The 17,010-nt window shown below is 40.3% G+C and overlaps 1 protein-coding gene across 1 annotated transcript in view; it reads left to right on the top strand.

Annotated features, from left to right (window-relative positions):
* The window catches only part of ARID1B (AT-rich interaction domain 1B), a 464,069-nt gene that overhangs the window by 311,116 nt on the left and 135,943 nt on the right, over positions 1-17,010 (top strand). The window contains 1 exon segment of the mRNA XM_048488244.1: positions 12,816-13,059. Within this exon segment, the coding sequence (XP_048344201.1) occupies positions 12,816-13,059 (244 nt within the window).

The raw sequence follows: 17,010 nt of genomic DNA, 5'->3' as shown, positions 1-17,010 counted from the left end.
AAATGTCATTTTATAATTGCAATAATGATCACACAGCTGTGCTTTTCTGGTCTTATAATGGATGTCAAGATCAGTTTAGGAGCTCAGCTTCATTTTCTGCTCAGATGTAATTCTGATGACCATTATTGTAGTAAGAAAGTACAGCGTCTTGTTCATTATAGCTGAGGTCTGTTGGGGTCCTGTGGGTTATAATGAAGGCCACAGTAAAAGAAATTACAGTTCAAGTTCATCATGGCCTAAAATTGAGCTTCATCTGGGGGTAATGCCTGTTTGTGTGTGTGTGGAAAAGCACACCACCTACCCATTCATACATGCCTGGGCTTTCATTTCTCTAGCTAAGAAATGCTTTCTTTATTTATGAGCATGAGAAATTCTGAGGAGGAGCACTTACACTTAAATGAACCCGCAAGCAGCCCGTGGAAAAGCAAGTGCCTGCAGTGCTAATAATGAGAACTGACAAGGCAATCCTGCTGTGTTTATTTATGACCTTCTGCCTCTGTTAGCTCTTGTGAGAAATTCCTCTCTAACCATAACAATATTGCTACAGTTTTGGCACTATGCTGAGAAATGCTATGGAGCCCTGAGGCTCACTAACTGGCAAAGGTTCAGCTCCTGGCAGATTGGCATGGTTTCTTCTGCTTATGTGTAGCTTTTCATTTGTATTTACCGTTTTTGCTTCATTTAGAAGCCCTGCTTGTGGCTTCAACATACTTCTTAATTTTGACAAATACCATTCCAAGAAGTTGGTAGAATCCAGCTTTGCAGTTCTTGGCCTTGTGTTCTTTGAAATGTTGCATATAAAGTTTCTTTAGCTCAAGAATATCAAGTCACAAAACAGATTACATTGAGAGAGGGCAGGACTACAATTGAACAAACCTAATCCCTTCATCCTGACAATACCCAGCAAAGGGTTAAAGGAGAATGCTGCAGCAGTACCTCTATTATTGAATGTGGCATGACTAGCAGTAAGTCCCATTTTATGTGGAAATAAAATGTACTATAGACAGGGGGAGGGCAGGCAGGGAACTGGGTGGACTGATGGGAGACCTGCCACTTTTCCTGCCTGCCCACCTCTGCCGCACAGCCTGCTGCTGCTTTCACCCTCCCCACTCCCCCAACTCACCTCTCGCTTTGCCCACCACTTCCCAAAAGGTAAGTTCTTCTTGGTGCCTGGACGGTGGGAGAGATTGGATGAGAGAAGGGATGGCTTCTGTCAGGCCCAGCGGGAGGGAGGGCCACTGCCCTGGCAGTCCCGCCTCACTCCTGGGTCAGCAGGTGAAGGCAGGCAGGGGACTGGTGAGGGATGTATTTCCCACCAATTGCCACACAGAACACCCTTCCATGTCTGGAAGTGAGTCCTGCACACTGCTTGGTGGGTTGTCAACTCATTCAGTCCCTTAGGCAATTATATCTAAGTATGTCTGAAGGCAGGTAGTTTGTCAAATTAGGGTTTGTTTTTCCTTGTAAACTAGAATTCTGTTTATTTCTAGAGAGAGTTAATGCCATCTACATTAGGGATATCAGCCTCCATGTAGTACCTGGGGATCCACTAGTATTTAATCTCATTTCCACACAAGACATCAGTTCCCCCTGGGGACAGGAATGCTTTGGATGCATTGTGCCCCATGGAGGTTCCTCCATCTCCAAATTTCCAGTGTTTTCCAACCTAGATCTGGCAACCCTACCTCCCCATCCTCCACCAGTGACCAGGTGGGACCTGACCATCTTAATATAACCCCACTGATTTTGACTCATCCTTGGCTGAACTCTGTATGGAATTGCTCTCAAAATGTTGGTTAAGTTTCAGGTGAGAACTGGGATGTGTTCAATCAAACTTCACAGGTTAGGACAGAACAGAGGTAGAAGCAATGAGAAAAGTGTTCAAGCACGGGAAATGAGTTATGTTTTATCCCTGATGTACACAAAGCTCTGTTTAATTAGTTTCTGTATGGGTGTGTGTTTTCACATGTATTCACGAATGTGCAGCTGCGACATTTTTTGGAGAACTTATATATATTTGTGAATTATTTAGTATTTAATAACAGTGTTAGGAATATAGTATAGTTATGTGTCCAAAAACTGAAAACCACAGGCCTTGCCCACAATTTCACCACCTTAACTAATAAATAGAGAAATAAAGTTGGGAAAGAAGATTTGAGAAGGAAGAGACTGGAGGTAAAACAGTTATTAAATCATCATAGAGCAACTATTTAAAAATAAAAGGCTGCTTGGAAGAGCAACTGTTCAAAAATAAAAGACTGCTTGTAGGCATAGCAAGTAGGCAGTAGAAGTTTTACTCTGCTGATAAATTTGTCCATGATTGTTTCGGTGCTGAAGGGCGAGTAGACCTTATTCCTGCCACTGCTAATAATAACAGTATAATGAAGTAAAAAGATAAACATCTCTGTACACAGTGACACCCTTGCCTTCAGGGAACATTTGACCATAATCAGTTAATTGGTAATATTTGACTGGTCAATTAGCAGCATGCCAACCCTAACAGACACAGAGATGTAAATAAGAATATAGCCAGAGTTAAGGAATTAACCCACAATGTCTATGGAAAAAAAGGAGCAAAACCATGAGTTGAATAAAGAGCAGTTATGAAAGGAATAAAAGCATCAGCAGCCACAGAAGGATTTGGCACCATTGTACTAACATAATGAGCTACAAATAAAACATCAATAGAACCGAGATGAGTAAAAACAAGATGATGATCAGAAGCATGGGAAGAGAAGAAAAAAAGAAAAATCTTAAACTGAACTACAGGGTGAATACTAGAGGTATTTGAATATTTTAACCATGTCTGTTAAACTTAATCAAAATGTAGTTGAGAAGAAAAAAGGGATAACATTTTCAGAAATCTTAGAAGTCTTACTGGAATGGCCTATCCTTATCAACTTTTGTACAAGTGAAATCCCTGACATTGGGAAGGGAGGAGGGCAATTCTATCCCTTCCTGTAGGGATTATTTGTGTCACCAAGCCATTTGTCTATGCGAAGCGTCATGTGGCAGTAACAGCCCTGCCCAGGGCATCTACAAATCTATGTGTCATCTGTTCTGTTCTCAAATTGGTGTAAGTAGCTGGTAGCCCTAAGGGCAACTTGTGCTTTGCTTCACTGCCTCTATTGAAAATGTACCAATGGCCCAGAGCCTCTGCTATATTTTCCCTCTGGTATGGACATCAAGAGTAGGGTGAGGGAAGTTGTTTGTTCCACATGTCATGCTAATTTTCTGTATACAGAAATTTTGTATGGAGAAGTGTTCAGTTAGCTCCCATCTTGAGTCTGAAGTGATACAGTCAGAGGTGGGATCCAACCAGTTCTCACCACTTCTCTAGAAGTGGTTACTAATTTTTTCTGAGTGCCGAGAAGGGGTTACTAAAGCAACCTCCCTGCCCAATAGGGACTGGAGGTGCGTGTGTGCGGTGGCACCACTGTTTGAATCCCACCACCATCGGAACATGTTAATAAAATTTTTGGATCCCACCACTGGATACAGTCCAGGTACAGGTATACTGCCTTGTTTGATGTTTGTGAGGACTTTACCAGAGTTGGAAACTGGATCCACAGAACATGAGACAGTTTGACCCAGTAAAGCTGACTCAGCAAGATCAGGGCTCGCACAAGTCTGTTCAGCAGGAGTGTCATGCTGACAGGGGCTTATGGGAACTGTAGTCCATGAATATCTGGAGGACCAGAGTTGGACACCCCTGCTGTACATCTTTATATTAGTATTTTGATTTTCTAAAACCCAGCCTTTGTGGAAAGTGGGAAAATGGGCATTCTTTCCTCTCAAACTGACCCTCATCAACTCAGAATGATACTACTGCCTTAATTTCTGTTGGAATTTATCTCAAAATAGCTACTTGGGATTAAGGAAATAATATCAGTCGGGAATAAGGAAAAAGTAGGTTCTCTACAGTCGTTTCTGCACGGTCCAAATATCCTGGGTTGAGCAAGGGAAATATCCCGGTTCGGCCCAAAAATTCACATGGTTCCCGGTCCTAAATCGGGTTTGTCCCACAATATTTTCCTCATCATGGGATTTTTAAAATTGCCAATTTGGCGATTCTTTTCAAAAATCCCATGGTGAACCTGCTACTGTGCAAACACCACGGGAGCAGAAACAGTTTATTTTTCCTGTCCAGCTGCCTGATCTCTCCACCCCATAACCCCACCCCGATCTCCCCACCTGACGTCAGGTCAGTTTCAAACTCTGCTGAGCTGCCAATCGTTGCAGCCCGCCCTTCCCAAAACATTCCCCCAAGCATGTTTTCTGCTCATGGTATCGACCGGGTGCCATTTCGCCTAGGTTAAAGGAGGGGCTTCATCCCTCCCCCCACTACTGCCCCAAAACAACAGCCAATCAGAATGCGGGACACCGGAGATGTTTGCACATTTGCGGATACGCTTGCAGTGTAAATACAAAAGATCCGGGCTAGAAATCAGTGCTATAGAAATGGAACTTCTAGGAGATTGTGTCAGTTCTTTATCTGCAAATATTTCTGAGTACCATTGTGCATGAAGAATTCTTCTGACAAGAGAAACTTCTGTGGAACCTTGAGAAATCATACATAGTAAACATTCAAGTAGCTGCAGTTCAAATCTGTCATATTATAATTGCATTACACCAACATCTTTCTGATTGCTAAGTTGCTTCTGTAGGTGTTATGGAAAGCTCTGTCCTTGGAGATAAAGAAAAACAGCACTGGTAGGGTGAAACTGTATGTTTGTTTTAAAGAAACACCTCACTACAAAGTACTGTGTTTCTCTGAAAAAAACCAGTGTCTTATATTAATTTTTGCTCCCAAAGATGCGCTATGTCTTATTTTCAGGGGATGTCTTATTTTTCCACTCTACAGCTGCATGCTCTGGTGTTTTGTTCGATGGGCATGCTTCCAAACAAAAACTTTGCTACGTCTTACTTTCGGGGGATGTTTTATATTTAGCACTTCACCAAAACCTCTACTACGTCTTATTCTCAGGGGATGTCTTATTTTTGAAGAAACAGGGTAAGAAATCTATCTACATCTTTTGTTTTTAATTTTAATTGGATGTGCAAAATTTTAATTAAGGCAGGTTCACTCTCAATATGGATAGACTTTCTTAGTTTGTGTGGGAGGGTTACTATTACAGTTCAAGGATCTGGGTATATTTGTTGTAACTGGATAAGGATTAAAAGCGTCTGTGCATTTTGAAAGAAGATAGCTTTTCACAGAACTAGCATTAGTACACAAAAGGACATTCCTCAGTGCTTCTGTAATTCCTGTGCCTTTGTGTGTTTTTTTTCAGTTGTACAGGAAATTTAAAACTGTTAGCTCACTTGCTGTCTAGACAATGAGACCAGCAGGGCCTCCAAAGACTTCTTGACATACACTGCTAGCTGCTGCATTGTGATAAAAAGCAGCCTTACAATTACAAACATCGAGACATTTAAATCAACCTATTGTAGCTTTTCCCCTTAAGTGTACATGTACTTGTCAGGTAAACTGTCAGCTCTAAATAAACCTAAATTACCAAATGTACTGCTGCAATCTCCTTATGGTTCATAAACTGTATTTAAATGTATGTCCCTATTTCTAAGATCATACATGAGTCTTTAAGCACATACAGACATGTTTACTGCAAGGTTGTTGTTGTTTTCATTTTACTGTATTTATAATGCTGTCTTTTTTTCAAAACAAGACTAAGGATTTAAAGTAATAGCGAAGGATGTAATAGATGTAATACCCCAAAAAAGTTTGTTTATATTTATTTATTCAGCAAAGTCTTATCTTACCCTTCTTCCAAGGCACTCAGAATGGCATATACATCATTCTCCTCTCCATTTTAGCCTCACCACAAGTGTGTGAGGTGGGATAGGCTGGGAGAGGGAAATATTCACAAATTGATAGTTTCAGCACAGAATTTTGCACGTTGCTCAGTGAATATGGTTATTTACCAAACATTTTGGAGAAAATGGTATAGGTGGACGAAGCATAGTTACCAGTGCTGTTTTGCGAACACTTGCACAAAAATTCATGAATTGGTATTAAATATATTTATGGCATCTCTTACACCAGTCAATTTGTGTATGTGTGCATATGTGTGTAAGAAAAGTGCATATTTTGACTTAGTTTCACTTTCCTTGTGCAGCATTCAATGCAGCATGTAAAACATTTGATCCCTGAATGGAAATGACTTTCTGTGTGTGGAGAAATGTCTTTAGCTATCTGCATGTTTAGGAGATGACAGCAATTTCTGCTGATTCCTTCCTCTAGCTCAGACATCCATTCTACATCTTGTATTTCTCTCTAAATAAAATGGGGCCATTTAATGTAATAATTGGGGTAAATCAATCTTCAGAAACTAGTGACTAAATGCTACCAAATTAATTACACTTATAGTCTTCTCTTTCCACCTTTTGTGCTTATTGTATTTCACTTTTTTGCACTGTGGGCAGGCACACTTTTAAAAATTTGTATTATTGCATAATGGATTTGTTTCCATAAAATCAAGACAGCAGAACATTGCTGCATTTAGCTGGCTTCACAGGAATGAAATTGCAAGCCAAATGTAATCAAGGAGGATTTCTTGGAATGTTCTTTGAACTTGTTGCTTTATTTATCACATAGTAGTATGAGTGTGTTTCTGTTTCTTTTGTCATTTCTCCTCCCCTCCAATTCATTGGCAAATAACCTTGGGTTTTCTACCCCTGCGTAAGCAGTTTACTGCCAACAAATTTCCTTGCTGACTGTGCTACTATTACAAATCTGTAAGCTATTTCAGGAGTGGCTCTCTTGTTGAAACTTGATAACATCATGTACCACCAGCAAGGCATAATATTATAATCCTAAACACAACATGATAGTTTTTTAAATCTCTCTTACTTATCACGTGGACTAGAATAAAGGTTCTTCATGTACGGTAGCAAGAGGAAAAGAGGAGAGAGCTATAGATAACACTTGTACTTGAGTAAAAATCCTGAACAGGGATGGCATGCAAAGTTCTTTTTATCTTGAAAACTTGTTGTAAATGTTGGTTAAAATATAATGTATAACATAAAGTACAGGTGGACAACTTTGGATATGATGGAGTAGCATTCAGAAACACTCTCTCTCTCTCTCTCTCTCTCTCTCTCTCTCTCTCTCTCTCTCTCTCTCTCTCTCCCATCCCCCTTTATGTTCTGGATCAAATTTTTAAACTTAAATGCATAAAAATAGCAGAAAGTCATATTCTGTGTATAAGAAAATAAACTGTATAGAGGAAAATATTTGTGTAGATAGTATCGTTGCTATTCTTGCCTCTAGGAAATCAGTGTCTTAGCCAATGAAGCCTCTAAGAAAAAAGGCAGAATTTTTCAAGCATGCCTTTGCAGGGGGCGGGGTGGCATGTATGGGGTCTTCCTTTCCTATAAAAAATCCTTATAATTACTGAACCTGCCAGTTTCCCCAAAAGATAAATGAAATTACTGTAGCTTGAAGGTGTCTTGGTTAGAGATGCCCTAAGTAAGATCTCTTTGTTCTTTATAGTCATAGTACATCTCGTAGTACTTATAAAAGAAGAATATAGTTGGTACCCTGCTGACTAAATTGACCTCTGGAGAAGTATTAGTTACAGAGCTTCTTCATTAACAAGGTTTCTCTTTAAACAGTTTTGGAAAGTCTCTTATTGGTGTCTTTCTAAACAGTAGCTTTCAGTTATACTTAAAGGGCCACTGTTCCTCATTTGAACCCTCCTTGAAGAAGGCATGATCTGTGACTGCCACAGCAAGAATGTAGTCTAAAATGTCCTTGTAGAATGGGTTGCCAGTTGAAGTGTAGACTGCCTTTTCTCTCATCCAATCAAGGCAGTAGTGTAAAGCTGTATTCTTCAAGTGTGCCTTTTCCTAACTAGTTCTAATGGTATGGATTGTTTTTAACGTAAACTGCTTGAATAATGTTATGGACAAATAACCATATCTGGATAGCTCCTGTGTAGTTAATGAAATCCACAAATCACAGATCACACACTCATTCAAAGGAAGGATCTGTTACCTACTGAAAACAGAAAAATCTGACTTAATGAATTAGCAGTTGGATCTTGTGTCAGGTGTTATCATTGGAATGACCATTTGGATAGAAGGATCTTAAAATAATGAATATATTTCTCTGTTCTTCCTTGGTAAAATATAAATTTCTTTCTTACAAATGTCCTTGAAAAGCAAGTTGAATGAGTTGCTAACTGTGTCTGTCAAAGGGAAATGCAGCTTTTAAAAAAGGGACCAGAAAGATGTATTGAAAAGGTCAGCTGGGTTAAGTTGAAAAAGTGCACAAGCTATTTGAATGCTGCACTTAATCTTCTGTTGTTTTTTCTTCACCCTTTGCTTCTTTTTTGGATACAGTGTAGCTCTTTAAGCAGAGTGGCATCATGGGTGCCGCTTTTGATTTTATGAATGAGCTGTGTCAGGTTTGTGAGGAAATCCCTTGAAGGCACGCACTTGAGCAAATGTTTGGGACTTGTCACTCACTCCACCCCCAGGGGGAATTAGTAAAATGAGAAGTCGTAATGTGGCCTGATGGGAAAAAATAAACCACTCCAGATACCTTCCCCCTCCCTCTCACTTCCCTCCATATTTGCGTTCACTGAGGGAGCTAAAGATAAATTGTTGCCTTATAGTGGACTCTTGGGTATTGCCTTGATCCCTGAACTGCAAATCATTTTATCCTTCACTAATAACATTTTCAAACATTACTTGGCGTTATAAAACAGGTTACCTGCAGTTCAAAAAATGTTATCAATTTCTTGGCTGATGTCTGAATGGAACAGCTACCCTATGTGTAGCATGGTTCATTTTTGTAACATGTTTCCCTTGGGGGAACATGATTTCCTTCTTTCTTTTTTATGGCTCAGAATATCTGAATTCATTTTAACCAGCTGAATTTGTCTTAAAGGGTTTTCTTTTTCTACTTTATTGTATTCTTTACGGGCAGTGTTTGTTTTATCAGCTGTTCGTGCTGCATTGGTTACACATTTGACTTTCTTCAAGGGTGCACTTTATGATATAGAGGCAAAACTGAAACAATGTATGTCTCTGTCAGATACATTATGGTATAAAATACTTAATGAATTTATGCTTTATAAAACTTGTCCATCGTGATGCTGGATACAATAATTAATTTCCACAATGGAGGGATCATCACTGGAATTTGGTTGCTGGTAATTGTTCCATGAACACCTGGAACTGCTCCTGCAAGGAAAAATGATTCCTAAATGATTATCAGTCCCAGTAATAACAACATTGGTAGCCTGAACAAGGATACCATTCCCTAGTGATCAGTCAAAGCCTACCCATGCCCAGTATGCCCCTTGTCCACAAAACCCATACATATTCTCTGTTCCGTTGTGGGAGGCTATACTTTGTACACATATGATGTACGCGCGCACATATATATATATGGGGCAAACCACAAAATGTTTGCTGTCTCTGAATCTCAGTAACAGTGCAGATCCTGATAGTGTGGTGGCAGCTGCTGCCTCAGCAACATTAAAAAAACTGCACAGCCAAGTATATCTCCAGCAGTCAATCAGAAGCCTTGAAAAGCAAAGTCCTACCTGACCCCATCCATTTCCTAAAACCACTTGGTGGCCACTAGAAAATGTGTTGGCTGATGCCATAGTGCCCATGGGTACCACATTGGGCACTCTTGCATTTTAAAACTGGGGACTAGTATGCAAATAAGTGTGATGTTTAAATCATATGTTCAACTTTACCATCACTGATTGCAGTGATTTGGGTTTTTCATGACAATTTGAACTGCTAAATTATTTGTTTCAAATTTAAATCACAATATAAATGTTTAAATTGTGTCAGCAAAATTTAAATAATGTTAGCGAAAGAAGGCAAATTCATCCTATACAAGCCTGAAACATGTAAAGCACTGGGGTTTGTCTATGCTTCATGTTCCACATTTAGACCATCTTAACAAGATTGATTTGCTGCTCAACAGCCCTGGCAGCTGTCGGTAAACAGACTATATTTGCGTATGTGGAGCAGAAGATTTTCCATGGAAAAATATAACAGAATGTAGTCTGGGAAAAAGTTCAGTCCTTCTTTATCAAGTGAATGTAACATTAAACATTATTCTATGTGTAGTAAGGCATCTCGTATGCTGTATATGAATTGTATGTGCATTTATTGCAGTTTCTCCTGACTGCAGATGAAAGAGAAGAGGAGACAGTCAGGCTGTTAATGTTGGAGTGTTCTATACATATTAGTTATGGAGGATAGATCATGTTCTGGCTTTGTACATTTGAAGGTTGGGTTCCCCTTCTGTGGCAAGAATGTTCTTTCACTTACCTACATTTACAGCTCCAGTACAGAGGTGTAGCTGGGACAGAGTGCGCCCGGTGCATGCTCTGTGCCCCCCCTCCGGCATGGTACCCCGCCCCCCTTATCTTAGTTCAGCCTGGAAAAGTAGCCTGTTCCCTTCAGGCTGAAAACGCCCTGGTGGGAACTACACTTCCCATGAGACCCTGGGGCTTGCAAGGTCTCCTGGGAAGTGTAGTTCCCACCAGGCCATTTTTAGCCTGAAGGGAACAGGCTGCTTCTCCAGCCTGCACTGTTTCAATAAGGTAAGTGTGTGGGGGAGTGCCGTGGGGGACAGGGGGGCACGTCCCACCAGGCGCCTACGCAGTACAACGCCCCCCCTCCCTCTGGTAGCTCCATCTCTGCTCCAGTATGAACAATAGAGTGAAAGGTCCAGATGAGTATTTGTTTCTAGAGTCTGGTAGCAAAGTGCCTACCAGGGGTCCGAGAGAAGATGTTATTTATTTGCATCCTACATTCTTGTTATGCTTGGATTGTTAGTTGTTTGTGCAGCATGCTTCCTTTTACACGTTCCTGATCACTAGATCCAATTCACTGGATTAGAAGAATTATGTCATGCTTGCTTGATACTTATGATTGTTTTCTTGGCTTGTTCTAGGAGTAGATCCTGAATTTTATTGCTTTGTTGTGGCAAAGAAAAAGAGGGGGCAGAGGAGAATGAACATCTTGGATTTTTCCATAGATGATAATGAAAGTGTTGTCATTGTGTCACTTATTCTGTTGGTATAGCAATATCCCCTTGTTGATGGTGCAGCCACCCTCTGAGCCATTATATGCTTTCAACTAGCCTCTGTTCTACCTGTCCCACTGTACCCATTTCTGCTGTTGCAATGGCAGCTTCTTATCACCTTATCAGATACCCAGCACTATTCAGTAATGTTATATTAGTATAAACCCTCTGCATGATTAGTAAATAACTCTAAGTCTTTACTGTTTCTTCCACTGTAAACCTAATTGCATCTTGTGCTGGCAATACCCCACCATCCTAGTAATTTTTCCAGAGTTACATACTACTGGCATAACAATAATGCTGTGTCATCATAAATCCATTTTGTTGCATAAAGGTGTTGAATTAGCGAAACAAAATGCAGTACTGATTCTGTTCCCACCCAGTGACTTGACTATAAGGTCACATGACTAGCCTCTTTGGCTCTGTAAATTCATAATGATGTCCCTTGCTTTCTGGTATCCATCTAGAACTGTGGTGGCGAACCTTTGGCACTCCAGATGGTATGGACTACAATTCCCATCAGCCCCATGCCAGCATGACCAATTGCAGGGGGTGATGGGAATTGTAGTCCATAACATCTGGAGTGCCAAAGGTTCACCACCACTGATCTAGAATATGAAAATTCATATGAGCAAGGTGGAACCACAGCTTTGATTGCATCTAACTGTGTGTTCAATACATACCTCACAGTCACAGGAAATAATTAAACTAACATGTAACTATCAGTGCCTGAGGGTATTTTAAATGGGATCACAGTATTTACACCAGTACTATGTGAGCAGTATGCCAGACCAAATCTCACATTAGTATAATTGTGCCTCAATATCAGAATGGTATTGCTTTTTCTGTCTGATCTAAAAAAATAGAAGCAGCACTCCACAGCATACTTTAAAACTTTCTCCTAGTTTGGTGATTCTGTAGGATAAATAATGGCTCAGAATATTTGGATAATAAACAAAAAAAATGGAATACTGAGAACTTAGATAAGATTTATATGGAGACCTGTGAAAATCCATAGGTATTTGGATATGGAACTCCATGAGTTCCTCTATAACATTGGTGGCGAACCTATGGCACTCCAGATGTTCATGCACTACAATTCCCATCAGCCCCTGCCAGCATGGCCAATTGGCCATGGTGGCAGGGGCTGATAGGAATTGTAGTCCATGAACATCTGGAGTGCCATAGGTTCTCCACCACGGCTCTATAACAAAATGACTGCTAGAAGAGTTCCCCCTGCCCCCAGTGAACTCTGATAGATGTGGTTTACAGAGGCAGAGCTACCGGGGGGGAGGTTGCGCATTGCACCGGGCATGCATCTGGGGGGAAATCGTCCCCCTGCGGCACCCCCCACCCCACTTACCTTAGTAAAACAGTGAAGACTGGAGAAGCAGCCTGAAAACAGCCTGATGGGAACTACACTTCCCAGGAGACCTTGCAAGTCCCAGGGTTTCATAGGAAGTGTAGTTCCCACAGACCTTTTTTCCAGGCTGAACTAAAGTGGGGGGCCGGGGGGCGGAAAACACAGAGTTCACACCGGGCGCACTCTGGCCCAGCTACGCCTCTGGTGGTTTATGTTGCCTTTAATTACTTAGAAGTCACTCCAGGATCATATTTCCATGACATCCAAGCCAAGGGAAAAGACGTTTTTCATCTTCAGATATCTTGCACACTTTATTTTATGTTGATTCCTACTGCTTCTTTATCAATTTCCCCTCCCCCTCTTTATTCTCAGGATTTACCTTGCTCCATTGATGACCTGCCTACAGGAACAGAAGCAACACTGAGTTCAGCAGTTAGTGCATCAGGTTCTACAAGCAGCCAAGGAGAACAGAGCAACCCAGCACAGTCACCTTTCTCCCCTCATGCCTCCCCACATCTGTCCAGCATCCCTGGGGGCCCATCCCCTTCCCCCGTGGGCTCTCCTGTTGGAAGCAATCAGTCAAGATCTGGTCCCATTTCTCCTGCAAGTATCCCAGGTAATGGTGGGCTTTTCTGAAACACTTTTTTCAAACTGATCTCTTGTATTCTTGTTTGTGTTTTTAAAATATTAGCTTCAGCACTTGTATTTTCATTGCACTTTTCACATCTCAGGCAAATGTTTGTTTGAGAATTCAAATATGGGTTGGAACATTTACCATCTTATACTACTCTTGTTCATTGCAAAATCCAGGATAAATCCTTAATAGGAGAATTAGATTCCAGCTCCCCAAATGTGCCAATTGTACATTCAATCCATGTTTGTTTTTTATCATATTTTTAATTAATGGCATAGATCTTGAGGGGGTTAACATGTGTTAGATGTTTTTGTTATATTTTCTTTCTGTATCTTTGGTAATTTTTTTCCTGCCTGCCCAACCTATTTTTGTTTGTTCTGACCACATTTTTATATGTTCTGCTATGTCTTGCTATAAGCCTTTCAGTGAGGCATAGATTGGCCCTGTCAATCATTTTCTCTCTACCAAGTCCATATAAACAAGCAGCAGTTGTGTGGTTGATAACTATGACTAGGCAAAGCCAAAATGTAGCAGGGGGCTCCTGTCTGGGAAGGCTGTTGAACTAAAGATGTTGCATTCTCAGGGTTTGCCAGATAAAAGTATCCTTTACTTGTTCCCTTCCTCGCCTACAATTGAATTTGCAGTGAAAGTAACATCAAAAGGACATACAGAACCAGTATATTTTCCAGGGGACTTTATTTTGTCCTGTTCAATGCTTATTTTATTACCTTCCATGCTGCAAATTTTCTTTTCCATGTAGTTTAAGATAGCCCATTTTATGAGAGCAGATTGGCACTGCTCTGATATTGGAGCATCCCAAAAATTTGGTAGGTATTTCCTTCCTGCTCACATTGGAAATAGGACAGGTATTTCTTATGCTAGATTGCATACTATTTCTAGGGGTTTTTTGTCAATTCCACTCCCACTTATATAGCAACAGTTTTCTGGAAAACTATTATTGATAATGTAATTTCAAAACTTCATGGGTAAAGTTTCTTAGAGAAGTCTTTCTTCTTGTAACAGTGCTGTAATACATAATTTATGTTTTGGGAAGTAAATAATATCCAAGAATATTTTTAAGAATATGCTTGTAAATAAGCATGTGAGGATTTAGCGAGATAGTGCTCAAACATAAATTTCTGTACATAGTATATTTTTCTTCATTTTTAGGTCACGTAGTTTACCTTATTAATATATTGTATTTACTAATAGATGTAAAGGAGGATAATACATGTTGTTTAGGAGAGTTCTTTCTCTTATGAAATCAAAGGTTGACATGACACAATATCAGAATGCATTGATGATGTCAGAAAATATATGAATGCTGGCATTATTTTTCTAGCTTTTGAAGCCTAAGGTTACTGTTTATAGGCACAGTAAACATTTTAAAGGCAGTGGAGGAAGCTTCAGATTTTATGGCTGGCTGTTCATTCCTAATGGCATGATTTACATCTTCACCTGATCTTTCGGAAGCCACAAAAACACACTAATGCATCTCTTGATTATGGAATGGACAACCGCCCCCCCCCCTCAAACAATAACATTCACTCTCTCCCCACCCACCCCTCTCTCTCTCACGCACAATAAATGTGCCTTATATCAAAAACTCCATAGTGGGAAGGCGCTTGACATTTTGTAGAATAAAGGATAGTGTACTGGAATTCACTCCAAGTTAAGTAAATCAAATTAGAAATTGGAAATACATTCACCTTTCTTTTTAACCATTCTGTTTGTGGGGCTTTAAAAAAAATAAGATGTGTGCTCTGCATTATTACATTAAGATGGTGATGTTAAGAAGACACTGGAATGAAGAAATGAAAGGAAGGGAGAGAAAGGTGTATTGGTATTGGGGCTTGATAGACATCATAGAGTCAAAGAGTACAAGGAATTTGGTGAAGAACTGAAACTCAGTCTTGGGCAATAAGAGTTGGCATGCTGGATTAGGTAAATGGTCTTCTTCTGATCCCAGTGGTGGCCAGTCAGATACCACAGGAAAACTAACGAACATAGCAAACCAGCAACAGTTTTTGCCTACTGACTACTCTCTAGCTTCTGACAGGCACCAGCAGAATACTTCTGAACCTGGAGGTCTTACGCTGATATCCTTTCTCTTAGCGGTTCTCAACCTGGGGGTCGTGACCCTTTGGGGGTCGAACGACCCTTTCACAGGGGTCGCCTAAGACTCTCTGCATCAGTGTTTTCCATCTGTAAAATGGATAAATGTTAGGGTTGCGGGTCACCACAACATGAGGAACTGTATTAAAGGGTCACAGCATTAGGAAGGTTGAGAACTACTGCTGTATCTAATAGTTAAGTGTGGGCCCATCTGCAGATACTTAAATCTGCAGCTTGGGCCCATTTAACAGAAGCAAGATTTTTCAGCAAATTTGGGGGACCCCCTCCCCTGGTTGAAAAAAATCTGGAAACTCTTGGAGAATTGGGGGGGCGGGTGTTAATTCCCCTAAACAGAGCAGAGTGGTGGCAAGGAGTGGTGCTGATGATGGGCAAAGTGGCAGGGAGGAGAATGAGGATGGGCAGGGTAGAAGCAAGGAGGAGGGGTGGGCGGGCAGAGTGGCGGTGAGGAGGAGGTAAGGGAGCAGAGATCAGAATGAGGAAAGAAAGTCCAACAAGAATGAGTAGGACCAGTGTTGAGAGTAATGGCAAAGGAAAAGGAGTACTGTGTGAATGGGAAAAGATGGGAGATTCTAGCATTAACAGGAAAAGGTAGGTGTCCGAAGGGTATCAGAAGGCAGAGGAGAAAGCAGAGATCCAACAGGGTACCCCCCCCCCCCCCCCCAGTGAGTTTCTCACAGGACTAAGCTCTAACAACTTATCTATTTGTCCTGTTACCTTTTAAATTCATATAAACCATTGGCCATAATCACATCTCTTGCTGTTAAGTTTGATGAGCCAACCGCCCACTGTGTTAATTATTGTAATACTATGATAAAGATGTTGAAGGAGATTCAGTTTCTAGTATTGTTAATGTATGTTCCCAGACTGCTGCAGCAGCTCACAGGCCTGTGGATCACAGTGTATATGTTCCAGGCTTCTCCACAAGGAAAAACTGTATCCAGCAACATTAGTATATATGGATTCATACATCATATTCCTATATACTATACTACTATACCACACAGGTAAAATGTAAGAGATGTAAGACTTAGGCTACAATAAAACTATTAACAGATGAAATAAATGAAATACATTAACACTCCTATTCAAAGTTCCAAAAGTCCTTGGATTGTGTGCAAACTATTCCTAATACCGTGTAGGCAGTATATTAGATTTCCTTGTACAGAGGCTACTTAGAGTATGCCCGCCCATATTAACTATACAAGTATTATTTACCTGTTGAGACTGTTGCTCAGGTCACATTGCCAGTTAGATTTTAATTTTAAAGGAACATTTAAAACACTTTAAAATGTTTCTTTTGGTTATAATACTTTTTATCCCATCACTCTTTCACATTCATGAAAAATATTGTATTTTTGATTATTGCATTATGGAAATGTGAGTGTTATATATTTCTCATTTATAGGCTGATAGATGAAACAGTTTATACTCTCGTCTTTCCATTTTGTGTGTTTTCATAATAAAATATTGATGCAATTGCATCATAAATGGAAAGGTATCCTTTCCCTCCTTCAGATTTTACAATATTAAGAAATGATGGATGCATTTACAGGACAATTCAGTTAATCTGCTCCTACTTCGTCAACTAATTCTTGTTGTTGTTAGCTCTGGGGCTTTTTGCCTTGATAACATTTCTTATAAATCTAGCTCAGAAGTATATTTTTATTTTTTGTTGCAGCGTGGGCTGTCACTGCTTCTTCTGTCTAGCCCACTCAGTCCACTCAGCTGGACTAGATTCCACATGCATTATTTCTGCCCTGTCTTTGAAATGGGGATAACTCTGAATGTTATATTATG

The sequence above is a fragment of the Sphaerodactylus townsendi genome, linkage group LG01 (genome assembly GCF_021028975.2).
Source record: "Sphaerodactylus townsendi isolate TG3544 linkage group LG01, MPM_Stown_v2.3, whole genome shotgun sequence".
NCBI classification, from domain to species: Eukaryota; Metazoa; Chordata; class Lepidosauria; order Squamata; family Sphaerodactylidae; genus Sphaerodactylus; species Sphaerodactylus townsendi.
The sequence above is the reverse complement of the archived record's forward strand: the minus strand, read 5'-3'. Positions and strand labels throughout refer to the sequence as shown.